General features: G+C 40.0%; 1 protein-coding gene across 7 annotated transcripts in view; it reads left to right on the forward strand.

Annotated features, from left to right (window-relative positions):
* dnm3a (dynamin 3a) overlaps nucleotides 1–14,765 on the forward strand; it is a 32,826-nt gene that overhangs the window by 421 nt on the left and 17,640 nt on the right. For 4 of the 7 annotated variants that reach the window (XR_003444451.2, XR_003444452.2, XM_027171245.2 and 1 more), the window contains exons 2-16: nucleotides 29–247; nucleotides 4,608–4,681; nucleotides 5,188–5,346; nucleotides 5,446–5,649; nucleotides 5,732–5,830; nucleotides 6,406–6,566; nucleotides 7,040–7,182; nucleotides 7,776–7,911; nucleotides 7,991–8,058; nucleotides 8,172–8,310; nucleotides 8,400–8,486; nucleotides 8,597–8,667; nucleotides 8,777–8,828; nucleotides 10,613–10,642; nucleotides 12,226–12,339. Coding sequence is in view for 4 of the 7 variants with exons in the window: in XM_027171245.2 (XP_027027046.2) it covers nucleotides 87–247; nucleotides 4,608–4,681; nucleotides 5,188–5,346; nucleotides 5,446–5,649; nucleotides 5,732–5,830; nucleotides 6,406–6,566; nucleotides 7,040–7,182; nucleotides 7,776–7,911; nucleotides 7,991–8,058; nucleotides 8,172–8,310; nucleotides 8,400–8,486; nucleotides 8,597–8,667; nucleotides 8,777–8,828; nucleotides 10,613–10,642; nucleotides 12,226–12,339 (1,698 nt within the window). In the remaining 3 variants the exon portion in view is untranslated. The other 3 variants (XR_003444453.2, XM_027171246.2, XM_047801603.1) reach the window with 3 other exon arrangements.

Consider the following 14,765-nt stretch of genomic DNA (forward strand, 5'->3'; position numbering starts at 1 on the left):
GCGCTGGGCTTTTATTCACTTCCCCCAGGTTTAAAGTCCATCATTTCTGGATGGTTTGCCGACAGTAAAGACGGTTCAGGGTTGTCATGGGGAACCAGGGCATGCAGGAGCTCATTCCTCTGGTCAACAGACTACATGAGGCGTTCGGTGTCCTGGGGACGAGCTGCAATCTGGAGCTTCCTCAGATCGCCGTGGTTGGAGGACAGAGTTCGGGCAAGTCCTCCGTCCTCGAGAGCTTCGTAGGCAGGTAGGACATGACATGCTTTTTATTGGACCCGGATGTGTTGAGGAACATCTCTGATTGTGCAGAGGGACCAACACTCATCTGTAGTCTGCAGACGCTCCTTCATCTCCTTCTCCTGCCAAGTGCAATGAGCAGGAGCCAAGAGCATGTTCATGGTTCATGCAAAGTGATCGAGACATCTCGTCGTTCTTACCCAATATCACAGATAGTTATGGCGTAAAAGACAAAAAAGCAAAAAGATTGAAATCTGGTATAGATTTTTTTGAGATGGAAAACAGCGAGTAAAGATTGGTCTGCTGAGGTCTCAAGACATTTTCATATATTGGTTGATCTGGGGTTTTTAAAAAATTTTTTATAGGTCATCTGTGTGTCTACTGACCGACTCTTTCATTCAAAACCCTGAGCTCAGGAAAAATCTGTCAGGCTTTACTAATGAAATCATTTTAGAGCCATATTTTTTATTTGTTTAGTCATCAAATGCAATACATACAGTTATAATGGCTGTGTAGTTATCATTTATAGTTGTTACACATAATATAACACTATGACTACTACTACTAATAAGTAGAATAGAATAAATCATCCATTATATACACTATACATTCAAAAGTATGTCCTGTACAGAGCCCTGAATCTGACTCAACCTCACTGGACTCAATTGCGAAGAACTGTAACAGCCTAACATAAAAGTACAGATTATTATTATTATTATTATTATTATTATTATTATTATTATTATTATTATTATTATTATTATTATTAACAGCAGAGAGAGAATACATCTGGAATCTGATCTTCAAACAAGCTCATAAGGGTGCGATGGTTAGGTGTCTACAAACTTTTGCCAATATCATGTAAATACAGTAAATTATCTCTATTCTTCTCAGATTCTTTGGTTTTGTACGACAGCCCAGAAACAGGCCAGTAGGCAGATTGTCTATAATAAATTGCCCCATAGGTGTGTTTCTGGGATAGACTCTGGGTCCAAAGCAGCCCTGACCAGAATAAAGCATTTGCTTAAAAGAATTATATATATATATATATATATATATATATATATATATATATATATATATATATATATATATATATTCCAGTTTGAAATAACAGTAATCCAATTAAGTAACGAACAGACATATTTTTAAGGATCTGAAATGAGGGTTATCTGTATGTTAGTATATCATTGCTTCTATGTTGCTTTGCTTTGAGGAGGAGTACAGCTGCTCTACGGAAGATGCTCTCTTGCCAAGAGCGTTTCCTTGCCGATGTTTTGGGTCTGTCCACAGGAAACCGGGATTGTTAGTATAAACCAACCCATTGTTTGTCCTGCTCAGTTTTAAAGAGTGGTAAAGTGAGGTGAAGGTTAGACTGTTTGTGACACACATCAGAAGCTGAGGTCTTATCTTTGACTTGAGTAGCTCTAGAGCTAGAGCTCTATAAATGTGTGTGTCAGATCAGTTATACTAATCACCTGTAACCAGGTCTAAAGGAGCGGTGTGAGAGAAATACTTCATTATGTGACCCACATACAGTAAGAAATAAGGCCAACGAAAGCCTTCTGTTATGGCAGTGAAATGTGTTTTTCTCTCTGGAGCAGTAACTGAATAATAAGGCAGGCCATTGAGTACACTGTTGTCCCAGATGTCTATAGCATTATTACTTCTGGATCAATGACACTAAAACACTGTTACCTGGATTGCAGAAAGCTCTTACTTTCTGTTTAGATTTTCTCCCATCTTCCAAATCTTGTAAGGAAACGAACTGTAGGTCTGATGAGTGTAAGAATGAGCGTATGGTGCACTATAATGGACAGTGATCCCATCCTCAAGCCTATTGTTCCCAGGTTAAACAACATGAGCAGGATAAAGCAGTTACTGAAGATGGAAAAAATCTAATTATTATTTTTTCCTTATGATTATTTTTTCCTAATGATTATATGCATTAAAGTAGCCTGCGTTTTTTCACCTGCATTATTCACACTGTTACATGATGACCTGTTTAGAGTCGTATTATTTAAAAGATCTCAACGATGCAGCCAAAGTGATGGAAATTATCATTGTGCATCAGCACCACAAGCCATCTGTCCTTCCCTACTGTTCACAGAGGCCTGTGGATATGAGAGGGTCAACTACATGCCGAAGGAGATGAAGAGAGAGGAATGAATTGCTTATGAGAGAGAGAGAGGGAGAAAGACAGAGAGACAGACAGGGAGAGAAACAGACAGAGAGAGTGAGAGAGTGTGTGAGAGAGAGAGATTGAGATTGATTGGGTCTTTATTTTAATTTGAATTCAGTTAACCTTTACATATGCTGTCGCATTAAGCGTTTAGCAAAATGCTACACAAGCAGCACTGACTTGCCCTTATTTAGCAAACACGAACATGGGATTTTAGAGTACAAACACTCTATAGTGCAGGGTATGGAGGGTAGGAGCAGGAGAAGAGTCAGATAGAAGGAAACAGAGAGGTACATTGGTCTGAATGCATGCGTTGTCATGGACTGACAGTCGAGGTCGGGGCAAGTGTAGAGTACGAACAGAGTTTGAGCTTATAATACGACGCATTGTGGAGGAAGAATGTGGATGTGCCAGAGTCGAGTCCTGACTAAACGGTAACGTAATCCAAAACATCATGTTTCTCAGTGACCGAGTGATCACACAAAGTCTTTTTGATCCCTGATATATCTGAGAGCCAGCTAAGTTTATACCTGCATGCTGACATCTCTGTCTTTTTATCTCTCTAGTGCGTTTAACTAGGTCTACTCCACAGGGAGGTTCCTCTCTATTTCAGATTGTGTTTCTGAATTAGCTTCACACACCCGGATTCCTGCATCGTCAACTGAATGTCAAAGCCAGAAATCTACCTTAGTGCAGGCCATATGATTATGCACTAAATAACGAACTAAGTGTGTCTGTCTTTGTCAAGAAGTCTGTTGTGTGGAGCAATGGAACAAAATACATTCATGCCAGGGGTGTTTTTTTTTGGTGTTCTTGGTCTAAAGCACAGAACTAATTTGCATGTTTTTTTTTTTTTTTTAATACAAACTATAGACATGATACAATTGGAAAGCTTAGACATCAAGCTACACATGCAGTATGACCTGGAATCTATTAAAACAAGCTGGTTGTTGCATGATGTTTTGAAAGACTAGCCTGCATTAATTAGACTACAACAAAATGGCACGATGTGTCAGCACACCCACAGGAAACGTCTGAAACCTTTAAGATATTTTTATTCTTTATGCAATACCAGTATTTGCAAAGCCAAGGCAGCGATGAGGACGAACAAATGATGTATCTAGTAGCTATTATGAAGCCACATCATTAAAGCAAAATCCTCATCGTGAAATATACGGAATATGTTCCTTTATATGTGCCCTATAGGGTTCTCTTATGTGCAGGGGAACATGACAAAATGCCCTTTAGGGTAATCATGAAGCGATGTGAAATATGCAAGAAAGATGCGAGAGGAAGTGGTTTCTAGGAGCATTACTGCATGTTGGAGTATCTTTAGAATTTTCTTCAGGCAGTATGTGTCTGCCCCTGCAGTTGTGTGTGATCAGAGAGTACAGCTGATGAGGTGCGGGCACTGGAAAGACTAAAGGATTAAAGTGCCGCTGCATTAGTTACTTTAGGTAGAGAAGAATTCCCACTGATGCCATGATCAACAGGTAACCAAGCAGCACTGTGGGTAATGTGGTGCTGTTTTCCCAAATGAAAGTAAAAAAAAAAGTCTTAATAAATCTTGTGCACGGTTGATCATGTTTTAATTATAAAAGGTTACATTGAAAAGGAGGGGTTTCGAGGTGGGGAGGTTCACTGCTGGAGAACCATTGTTGGTCTTTACATGTATTGTGTCACTACTTTAAGCTGCTTTGAAACAAAATTACCTGACAAGTCAATCTGTGTGACCTTCATTACCATCATTATTCATCATTACTCCATTATTCAACCTTGGACCTGTTCTACTTTTGTTGTTGTTATGGACTTTTTTCTCTTGATTAGTGTTTGTTTTACTTTTTTACACTGAAAGTAGTGCTAACATCATTTTTGACTAATTAGATAAACAAAATATAATATGCTAATGCCTGGTAAGGTCATATATCTCTTTAATATTGTTCCTTGTTGCTCCACTATATATACACCACTTCACCGTGTACCACTACTATACATGCTGTGCTTTTTTTGGAGACAGGAGGGTAATAACTCTGTCTGGAATAGTGAGTAAGAGATATTGGGTTTACAGTTTCACCATGTCCATGACACATTGCCTGGTCTTGTCTAAAAATGCTGTCTTTTCTGGCTCTCTTCCAGGTGTGAGGTTAAATTTACTCTGTCTTTTTTTTTTTTTTTTTTTTCCCCCAAGGGATTTCTTACCCAGAGGTTCAGGGATTGTCACTCGAAGACCACTTGTGCTACAGCTAATCAGCTCCAACTCAGGTAGATGCACATAAACTCACGCAACACAGCTTTTTATGCATCTAATCAATAATTGACACTGGTCGGTCAGTGCTGTTTTTTGTTTACTGTCTTTTGTGTACTGTCTTTTTTGTATTTTGTGTATTGTCTTGTCTGTCTTGTCCTGCACTGTCTTGTCTGTCTTGTCTCGCACTGTTTGCACCAGGTTGCACAGTTGTACTTTATGTGACTAAGACTACTTACTAAGTCCTAACCTTGTCTTTGTTTTATGTAGCACCATGATCCTGGAGAAACGTTGTCTCATTTCACTGTGTACTGCAACAGCTATATATGGTTGAAATGACAATAAAAACTTCTTGACATGACTTGACTTGACTTAATGGAAAAGAAAAAGGCGTGGCTGCTGAACGTTGGATTACATGCACGGTTTCTTTTAACCACTGGGGGTCAGTGTCTCCCCAGCTATTTCCATCAACTGTTCAATGGAAAAAAACCCCAATTTTTTTTATCACCTCTCCTTCCACCAGCTCTCATAGAGTATGCTGAGTTCCTGCACTGTAAAGGGAAGAAGTTTACGAATTTTAATGAGGTTCAACGCGAGATTGAAGCTGAGACAGACAGAGTTACAGGAGCCAATAAGGGCATTTCATCCATTCCCATTTACCTACGTGTTTACTCACCAAATGGTACAGTTATCTCTATCGCAACATCTCCTAAAACTTTACTTCCTTTGAGCATTATACACTTAAATCATATGAATGTGTCCTAATTTTCTTCTCACTCAGTGCTCAACTTGACTCTCATTGACTTGCCGGGCATCACTAAGGTTCCAGTAGGGGATCAGCCTCCAGACATCGAATACCAGATCAGAGATATGATCATGCAGTACATTTGCCGGGAAAACTGCCTCATCCTGGCCGTCACACCTGCAAACATGGACCTGGCAAACTCGGATGCCCTTAAACTGGCCAAAGATGTCGACCCACAGGGTGAGGGTTTTTTTTTCATCCAAGATTCCTTTGTCTTTCTCTTTCTGTTTGTTTCCTTATGATCTTCAGTTCCTCGTCTCAGGTCAGAGGACCATTGGCGTCATCACCAAACTAGATTTGATGGACGAGGGGACGGATGCCAGAGACGTGCTGGAGAACAGGGTGCTACCTTTACGCAGAGGTACACTGTGCTTAAATCAGTCTGCATATAGGCTTGAGCTAGTAGTGCTAGAATAACGTCAGTGAGGATTTCAGTTAACATTATGACAGTAGATGAACAGTTATTTCAGTTGAGTGGACATGTGTAGACATACAGAGTTGTGTAAAGTCTTGTAACTGTAAGCAAATCTGTATGAGGTCATGGTGATGATATGAGAAGTTTCCAAGTTCCCTTCCTGTAGTCCTACAGCCACAGGGTTTAGGTTACAGCCAGAGCTGGCCAATAGAACTAAACCGGTGCCAAGCAGTATAGGCTGTGCTCTCAACAGCAGCAAAAAGCAAGGCCAGGTGCTGGGTCTCCATGCTTCATGCTTGCACATTAATGCACATTAGACACACACACTCACACATTCATATGTACTTACTTATTTTCCATGCAGATTACTCTAGAACTCTGTCTCTAAATACATTTCTGAACTTTATTTTTTGTGCCGTTTTTTTTTTTCTTATCATTTATTTGCATATTTCCTTCTATAGGAAATCTCTACTTATGTGTCTATGTCTCTGTGCATATGTGTTTATTTGGGATTGGTGTAGGCTACATTGGAGTGGTGAACCGCAGTCAGAAGGACATTGATGGGAAGAAAGACATAAGTGTGGCGATCGCTGCAGAGAGGATGTTTTTCCTGTCTCATCCAGCTTACAAACACATGGCCGACCACATGGGCACACCTTACCTGCAGAGGGTCCTCAACCAAGTGAGAGACAGTGAAAGAGCGTGATGTAGAGAAAAAGACTGAGACAGGGTGTAAATTACAGAAAAGTTAGTTAGACAGCAGCTTGTCAATGTTTCTTGTCCAAATGCACATCACTACAACAAGGGATCTCTATGATCTATGGTCATTACCTAAGGTGGCTTTAACACTTGGCAGACCGAACTCGAGTGCATTTATTCTGCAGCCTTGATGTGGATTTAAACTCACTCGATTCTGTTCAAAGTCAGTGGCATTTGCGTTCATCTTACATTACAAACGTAATTCATATTCATGGGAATCGCGGCACAGTTCCAGTGCAACTGAACTCACACCACCTCTTCCATATAATCCACATGGCAACTCTCAAATTATGCAAACTGAAACTAAACTGCCAGTGTCAAAGCCCTTTAGGTTATATGTGGATATATAAACACATCAGAGCAGTGAGTTATATGGTATCATTCTTGTATCCATAGCAACTGACCATTCACATCCGGGAAACCCTACCAGCGTTCCGGAACCAACTGGAGTCTCAGCTGTTCTCTCTGGATAAAGAGGCAGAGGAATACAGACACATGGGCCATAATGACCAGTCACGAAAGACCAAAGCACTGATGCAGTGGGTCACTACATACAGCCCAAATATAATTATACAGTATAAACAAACACATAGTACAAACAAAACCTACAGACATCACAAACCTGTGATCCCTGATTAATCATTTAAGAACAAATCTTTTTAAGTGTCTGTGTGCTAAACATGAATGTAGATTATCAAAGATTTGCAGGCATAGACATCCAACCAGAAGAAAATTTTAGACATCAATCACTACAATATATAAAATCAAACAGCCCTTAAGTCCATTCCCTAAAAACTGAAGAAAAAGAAATGAAGTGAACCATTCTGGATAAATTGTGTCTTCACACTAATGTAAAATCAATGCAGTAACAATTTTGATCCAGTACTCTTAAGGATGTGTCTCAATCAGCTCCCTAAGTGGTGAATTAGTACGTGGTGTGCACGAGTTTGCACTGTTTTTTACACTTTTTGCGATAGTAAGAGAGAGAAGACGTCCAAAGCCCTTAAAATGTTCAAGCGCTAAGTTCAATGCTCAAACTTACCGGACTAGGAAACTGATAGAGACGCACCCTAGGACACTCTCTCTGCATACAGCTCTGTAATCTTTTTGTCTTTCCCTCCCTGTCATTCAGTCTAATCCATCACTTTGGGCTGGACTTTGAGAAGTTGATCGAGGGCTCTGGTGACCAAGTGGACACTGTTCAGCTTTCAGGGGGAGCCAAAATCAATCGCATCTTTCATGAGCGCTTTCCCTTTGAGCTCAGCAAGGTATGTGCTGGCCATCATACATCTGTTTTCCTGATAGTACTAACAGTCCACGCTCATTCGTTTGTCCTTCGTTCATCAGATGGAGATTAACGAGAAAGAGTTGAGACGAGAGATAGGCTATGCCATCAAGAATATTCATGGGATCAGGTCTGGCTTTCAAACACCACACTTTTCTTCCACTTTTAGGCTGATAATGTATTATATTCATAGCTCATTGGTACATATGTTGTGTGTGTGTGTTGGTCTGTTTGTTTGTCTAGGACAGGCTTGTTCACTCCCGATCTGGCGTTTGAGACCATTGTGAAGAAGGAGATAGTAAAGCTCATAGACCCGTGTATTAAATGTGTCGATATGGTCATCGATGAGCTTATAGTCACAGTGCGGCAATGCATCATCAAGGTATTATAAGTGTGTGTAATACTGCTGAAATGCAGTGCGCATAACAAATGTATACGCTGAATTGTGCATCTTTTCTCTTTGTTCTATAGTTAAGGATCTTTCCAAAGCTACAGGACGAGACAGAGAGAATAGTGACCACACACATTCGGGAACAAGAGAGACAAACCAAAGACCATGTGAGAAATCTATCATGCACTTGGCACTACAACTTCAAACTTTCATCATCAAGCCTGAATTCATGCCTTGTGTTCTGCGATCGTACCTACCCTCTTTCATCTCCCAACAGATTTTCCTTTTAAACAAGATTCAGCTTGCTTACATCAACACCAATCATGAAGACTTTATCGGATTCGCCACGTAAGATCTCATATCCACGCACGAGCACAAAAAATGATTCATGCCAGATTAAGATGTATGATGACAAAGCACGCTATTCTCTTTCTTCCTCGCTTTCCTCTGTTTCAAGTGCACAACAGAGAAATCATCAGCTTCCTCGAAAGCCTTCCACATGGAACCAGGTGAGTCAGTGTTATGTATTACATACTTTACCCTCTAGTGTATGATTTTTAGAAGAGTAGTAGACGCGTCACCCAGCATCAATGCTCGGAAGCCCCGCCCCTCTTCCACTACGTAAGCAAAGCTGGGAGCGTTGAGTGCACGAAGCGTCCAATATTCCACACTTTCCTTTTTGCTTGAATAAGTGCATCATCCAGGTACTTCAAGTCTACTTCTTGTTGAAATATTCAGCATGAACGCACAATTCATCCTGTTTTTAATGCACAATGCTGCAAACTTGTGCACAAGTATACAATTTGGGACTCACTTTCTAATATCTCTTATTGTCCCCAAATTTCAGATATTTTGGTTTTAAAAGGTGAAATTTTTTTTTTTTACATTTTATTTAAATGTATTTTTATTTTAATATATATATATATATATATATTATCCCTCAGCTGTATTTTATTTTTGTCTTCTTGGAACATAGCGTTCCAGAAGGCTGTAAACAAGTCAGAGACAGTTCAAATTGCATATGCAGATGAATAATTTATTTCTTCGAAAGATGAAATGCAGCTTCTGTCGATGTTGTCACTTTTACATAAAATCTGCACAAGTTTATTGCACGATACCCAGCCTGTAGACATCAGTGTCTGTATCGCTAGGGGCCTAGAGGGACAGGCTACTGAACACACATGTTCTCACAGTTTCAGTACACACTATTCTGGTCAGGGGGGCGGGAACATTGGATGCGAGACGGGAGTACACACTCACATCCATTCACAACTAAGGGTAATTTATCTTAGACAGTCTAAACTACTGGCATGGGTTTTGTAGGTGAAAGGAAACTGGAACCACCAAACACCACCATGATGTAGCCATAAACAAACCAATTATTTTCAATTACAGCAATTACAAATATACAGTAATTTGCCATGAGGAAAATGGTCATTCACTGGAATATTAACAAAAAAAAAGCCCAGACTTTAAAATTGGTCTGCTAAACTTTTAGTTCTATTTGCCCTGTAATCTTTATTTGTGCCCTGCATGAGAGCAAAAACATGGCGTGTCGGCAAACGTCGCAAAAATCCCAGTCCCAACGAACATCTCTTGTGTGTACAAGTCATGACACATATGTGATACCTTACTTAATGTCCTCTTTCTATGTTGTCTGTGGTTTGTGTTTCTTTCTTCAGTTTTCTGATCACAGATTTGCAATTATTCATCATTAACATCTACCATATTGAGTTCTTAAGTTTATATCGCTTGTAGTGCTGTATGCTAATATGGCTGTTTTGTTTGTGCCTCTGCACCTACTACAGTACCACCTGTTTTTGTTTCTGTTCATTTTTCCCTTGCCTTTATTTCTAGTAGCATAAAAGATAAAGTCGTTGTAATTAATCCATTTTCACACAGTAACTGCAGGCTCTTGTGTTATATTCCCAACTATTCCTTTACCCCTGTTAATTCCATCCTAAGCGGCTTCTTGCGCACTTCCTTCATCCCTTCCACTTTATATTTTGCGCTCATGCACTACTCAGGCTGTTCTGCAGGGGGCCTGGTGAGTAACTCACACAGACACACACAGCATGAAGCCTTTGTGTTATCATGTTCACTAATTAACACTTCAATTAGCACTTCATCAGATTTAAAAAAAAGTTCTGCAAGTGTGTACTATATTTTCTTGTTTATATCTGTTTTTTTTTAGATCGGAGATTTTACTTGATAAATGCGTGTTGTACTGTGCAAAGCAGGCGTTGTCCACTAGTCCTACTGTAACAGTTATTCTCTCTGCTGAAATTTTTAGGATGCTGTACCTCCACGTCCCAGTCAAATTGTACGAGCCCTACTCGTCTGTAAGCTTTACTGTCTGCCGTCTATCAGCTATCAACTGTCTACCGCTTTCTCATTCTGCTCTCACTAGCTTCTAACTCACGCCAGGCACCGTCGCTCCAACCCGAATCACTTTGAATCACTCCTGATCTGTTACATACACCAAAAATCCCCAGAAACCTAAAGCCTTTCCTGTTTATCTTCGAGCAATCTAACATCATCTGCTCATTTATCTTACTGCCTCTACCATTAATACACATTAAGAGACACATTAATATACATTTTTTTTTTACTGTAAGTTTTTGTATGTATTTGTATTTCAAACCCATCTGAGTCAACTCTGGTAGAATCTCCAGGCCTGTAGATTTATAGTCTCTGATCTCAGACCATCTGGTGCGCGCGCGCATGTGTGTGTGTGTGTGTTTATACATTTTAATTTAATAAGACCACACAGTGTTTTCAGGTGAGTTTTTATTGATTACGTGCGACCCGATTCAAACGCTTTAAATTACTCCTAGTGTATCGAGACCCTTATTTGTTTGTGCATATGGTATTGGAATGTATCCAGTGATATCATTGGGTTTTCATGGCATGGCCTTAATATGACCATTCCACCTTAAACTAATTTATTATAACAGAGATTTATATATTTACAAACATATGTGGTGTTTTGTACTGTATCACTCTATTGATAAGGCTTCCTATAGGGTTTTAAGGCTTCATTGGATAAATAAATACATTTTAGCTCTCTTATTTGTTGCACATTTTGATAGGGAAACACTTTATTGAAGGGTTCTGCATAGAACCACAAAAAACCTTTACATGTGTAAGAGTATAGAGTATACTGTACTCTACTTAAATGGCTTTGGATTTAGACTTGCATGTTTTCTGCTTACTTGCTGTAATTGAGAGAATCCCAAGGGCCATGTTTGTACATGGACAGGAAGTTTGGGTCCTCTTCACTGTGCTCTCTCTCTCTCTCTCTCTCTGTCTCTCTCTCTCTCTCTCCGTCTCTCTCTGTGTGTCTCTCTCTCTCTCTCTCTCTCTCTCTCTCTCTCTCTCTCTCTCTCCCTCTCTTACTCTGGCTTACTCTGACTCAGTGTGTGTGTGTGTGTGTGTCCACTTCATTCTCTATTTGCCAGCTGGGCTTTCTGCTTCCCTTTCTTTCATCACCTCCACCCCCTCATCCCTCCGTTCTCTCTCATTCCCGGCCTGCATCACTCTTATTTTAGTCACCATTTCCTTTATGTTCTTACACCAGTCTTTTCCTTTTCCTCTGCTGATCAGTACGTATCCTGCAGCCACACTTTTACAGCTCCACATTTTGCTGTCTCTCTTTCTTATTGATGACCAATTTGGCTTCATAAATTATAGACTTTCTTTAAAACACGTAGAAACATTTCGGTATGTATTTTAATATACTTCTGTTCAAACACACATTCAATCACAAGACTCTTTATTGAATTATACCCAAATAACACTTCTCTTCCTTTTTTCGGAGCACTCTTCCTTTTGGTATCTTTCTTTCCACCTTGCCGTGGATCACGCCCTCTAACGTTTGCATCCTGACCTCTTTTTGCTTTGCAGGTGATCCAAAAAGGCTGGCTGACCATCAACAACATTAGTCTGATGAAGGGAGGAGCCAGAGAGTACTGGTTCCTGCTGACTGCAGAAAGCCTCTCCTGGTTTAAAGATGAGGAGGTGAGGTTTGACCTGTTTCTGTTTCATTTGAACATCAGATCAGTTTATCAGGATCAGGTCATCGGTAATCTGTGATTTCTGCGAGCCACTATCGGCTGTCCGACACGTCCATCATGCCGTGTGGCCTGCCAGATGGGCTGCCATCTGTCTGCCTGTCTGTGCCTGCTGTACAGGTGCAGGAAGTTCTGCACAGCAAGTGTAGACAGGCAGACAGACAACGCTCTCAGACAATTGCGGCACGCTCTGCCACTTAGAAAAGACCTGAATGTGAAGGTACAGGACAAGTTATGTTGCACATGTCTGTTCTCTGTTCTGCTAGAATAAAATGAATGTCAGATCATGATACCGTAGGATACGAGACACATCATTAGTAACACTAGCACTCAGATTGCTCTGATTTGGCACGGAAAACCAGTTCAGTCTTAAAATCCGATTCATTATGCCACGGCATCCACCGATTTTTACACCTCTCTATAGGCTGCTCTGTCCTTTTTCTTCCTACCTTGCTCTCTTTAACTTCCTTTCCATTTTTGTTAAGTGTTGTTATCTCCAACACTTTCTTACCCTCTCTCTCTGTCTCTCTCTGTTGGGAATAGAGGCATTTGGATCAGATCACCCTGACACAGCTGGATTCCCCCCAAGCCAAACACACACACACACACACACACACACACACACACACACACACACACACACACACACACACACACACACACACACACACACACACACACACACATACTTATACTTTGGGCCAAATACAAATGATTAGATGAATAAACACAATGAAACACTAACAGTTAGTGATATAAAGGCATATGCAACAGTTGTAGTTTAATCACACAACGGTCTGCACAGTCATTTCTGTGTGTGAAGTCTTCCCCATGTGACCACACAGACGCCTGTGCAAAACTTAATTAACTAAAATATAGAAAAAAAAAACTAAATTGGTACGTAATGATACAAGTCATTTATCTCTGACTATTCTGTGATAGTGTTGTAACAGCAAATACATTATAGATAGATGGATGGATGGATAGATAGATAGATGGATGGATAGATAGATGGATGGATGTGTGTCTTTGTTGGCATAAGTTTGTAATGACCTACCTCACTACAGTTTAGAAATCCAAAATATAACATCCTCTGAAGATAGTAATAAGTTTGAATTAATGAAGGATAAAAGAAAGAAAGAAAGAAAGACAGAAGGAAAGAAGTGTATGCATTAGAAGTCTGCCGTATTCTTGATCCCATATCCTTGGAATGCCTTTCCAAATCTATAGTTACTTTCCAAAACTGTTTTTTTTTTAATATCTAACAATTTTTAAAAATATTTTTATTGCCTTTACTTCCCTCTTTGGTTAAAATCTCTCTATCCTAAAGCTTAAAAAAAATAGTTTTGGAACACACATAAAGCAATTCGTCAGCTTTAGTGCTGTCTCCTTGTCTGCGCCTATTTTTTTTTTTTTTTTTAAGGCTGCGTTCACATCTTTTTTCTTTACCGTTTTATTTTCTTGTGCTGTGAAAAAAAAATTTCTGCCATTCATCTTTATTTGACACTTGATTCGTCTTGTGTCTTAAATCTTTTTCACTTTCACTTTATGTGGCTGGCAGTCTCTCTGGGACCATACACATTCCTGGCTGGAAAATTATATGGCTCAGCGAGAGAGAGAGAGAAGGAGAGAGAAAAGGAGAGAGGGAAAAGAAGAGGGGGAGAGAGAAGAAGAGAGAGAGAGAGAAGGAGAGAGGGAGAAGGGGAGAGAGAGGGAGAGAGAGAAGAAGAGAGAGGGAGAGAGAGAGTAAGGAAGAGAGGGAGAGAGGGAGAGTGAGGAAGAGAGAGAGAGAAGGAGGGAGAGAGAGAGAGAACGAGAGAGAGATCCATCTTGCTTTCTCTTTACTCCTTATAGCCTATCATATAGTCAGATTTCTCTCTTTCTATCTCCTTCTGTTTCTCTCTCCCAGACACACTCTCTCTCTCTCTCTCTCTCTCTCTCTCTCTCTCTCTCTCTCTCTCTCTCTCTCCTCTCTTCTTTCTCATTAGCTAATAGTTCAGCAGCTGTACAGCTACAGGCTGCCATTGTTATAGCTGTCTCGGTATTTTCTGGTGCCGCTGCTTTGGGTAAACCAACCCAACACTAAACAGACACACATTCCTGCAGTCTCTCTCTCTCTCTCTCTCTCTCTCTCTCTCTCTCTCTCTCTCTCTTTTTCTCTCTCTTCCCAGCTCTCTCTCTGCATGAGGGAAAACAGATGACTGTAAATCTCTCTCTTACATCGCCACACTCTGTGTGTGTGTGTGTGTGTGTACATATATATATATATATATATATATATATATATATATATATATATATATATATATATATATATATATATATAAAAGTACCCAGCATGGGCGCACACACACTTGTGCAGTTTTTCATGCA

Source organism: Tachysurus fulvidraco, chromosome 16 (assembly GCF_022655615.1).
Source record: "Tachysurus fulvidraco isolate hzauxx_2018 chromosome 16, HZAU_PFXX_2.0, whole genome shotgun sequence".
In the NCBI taxonomy this organism is placed as follows: domain Eukaryota; kingdom Metazoa; phylum Chordata; class Actinopteri; order Siluriformes; family Bagridae; genus Tachysurus; species Tachysurus fulvidraco.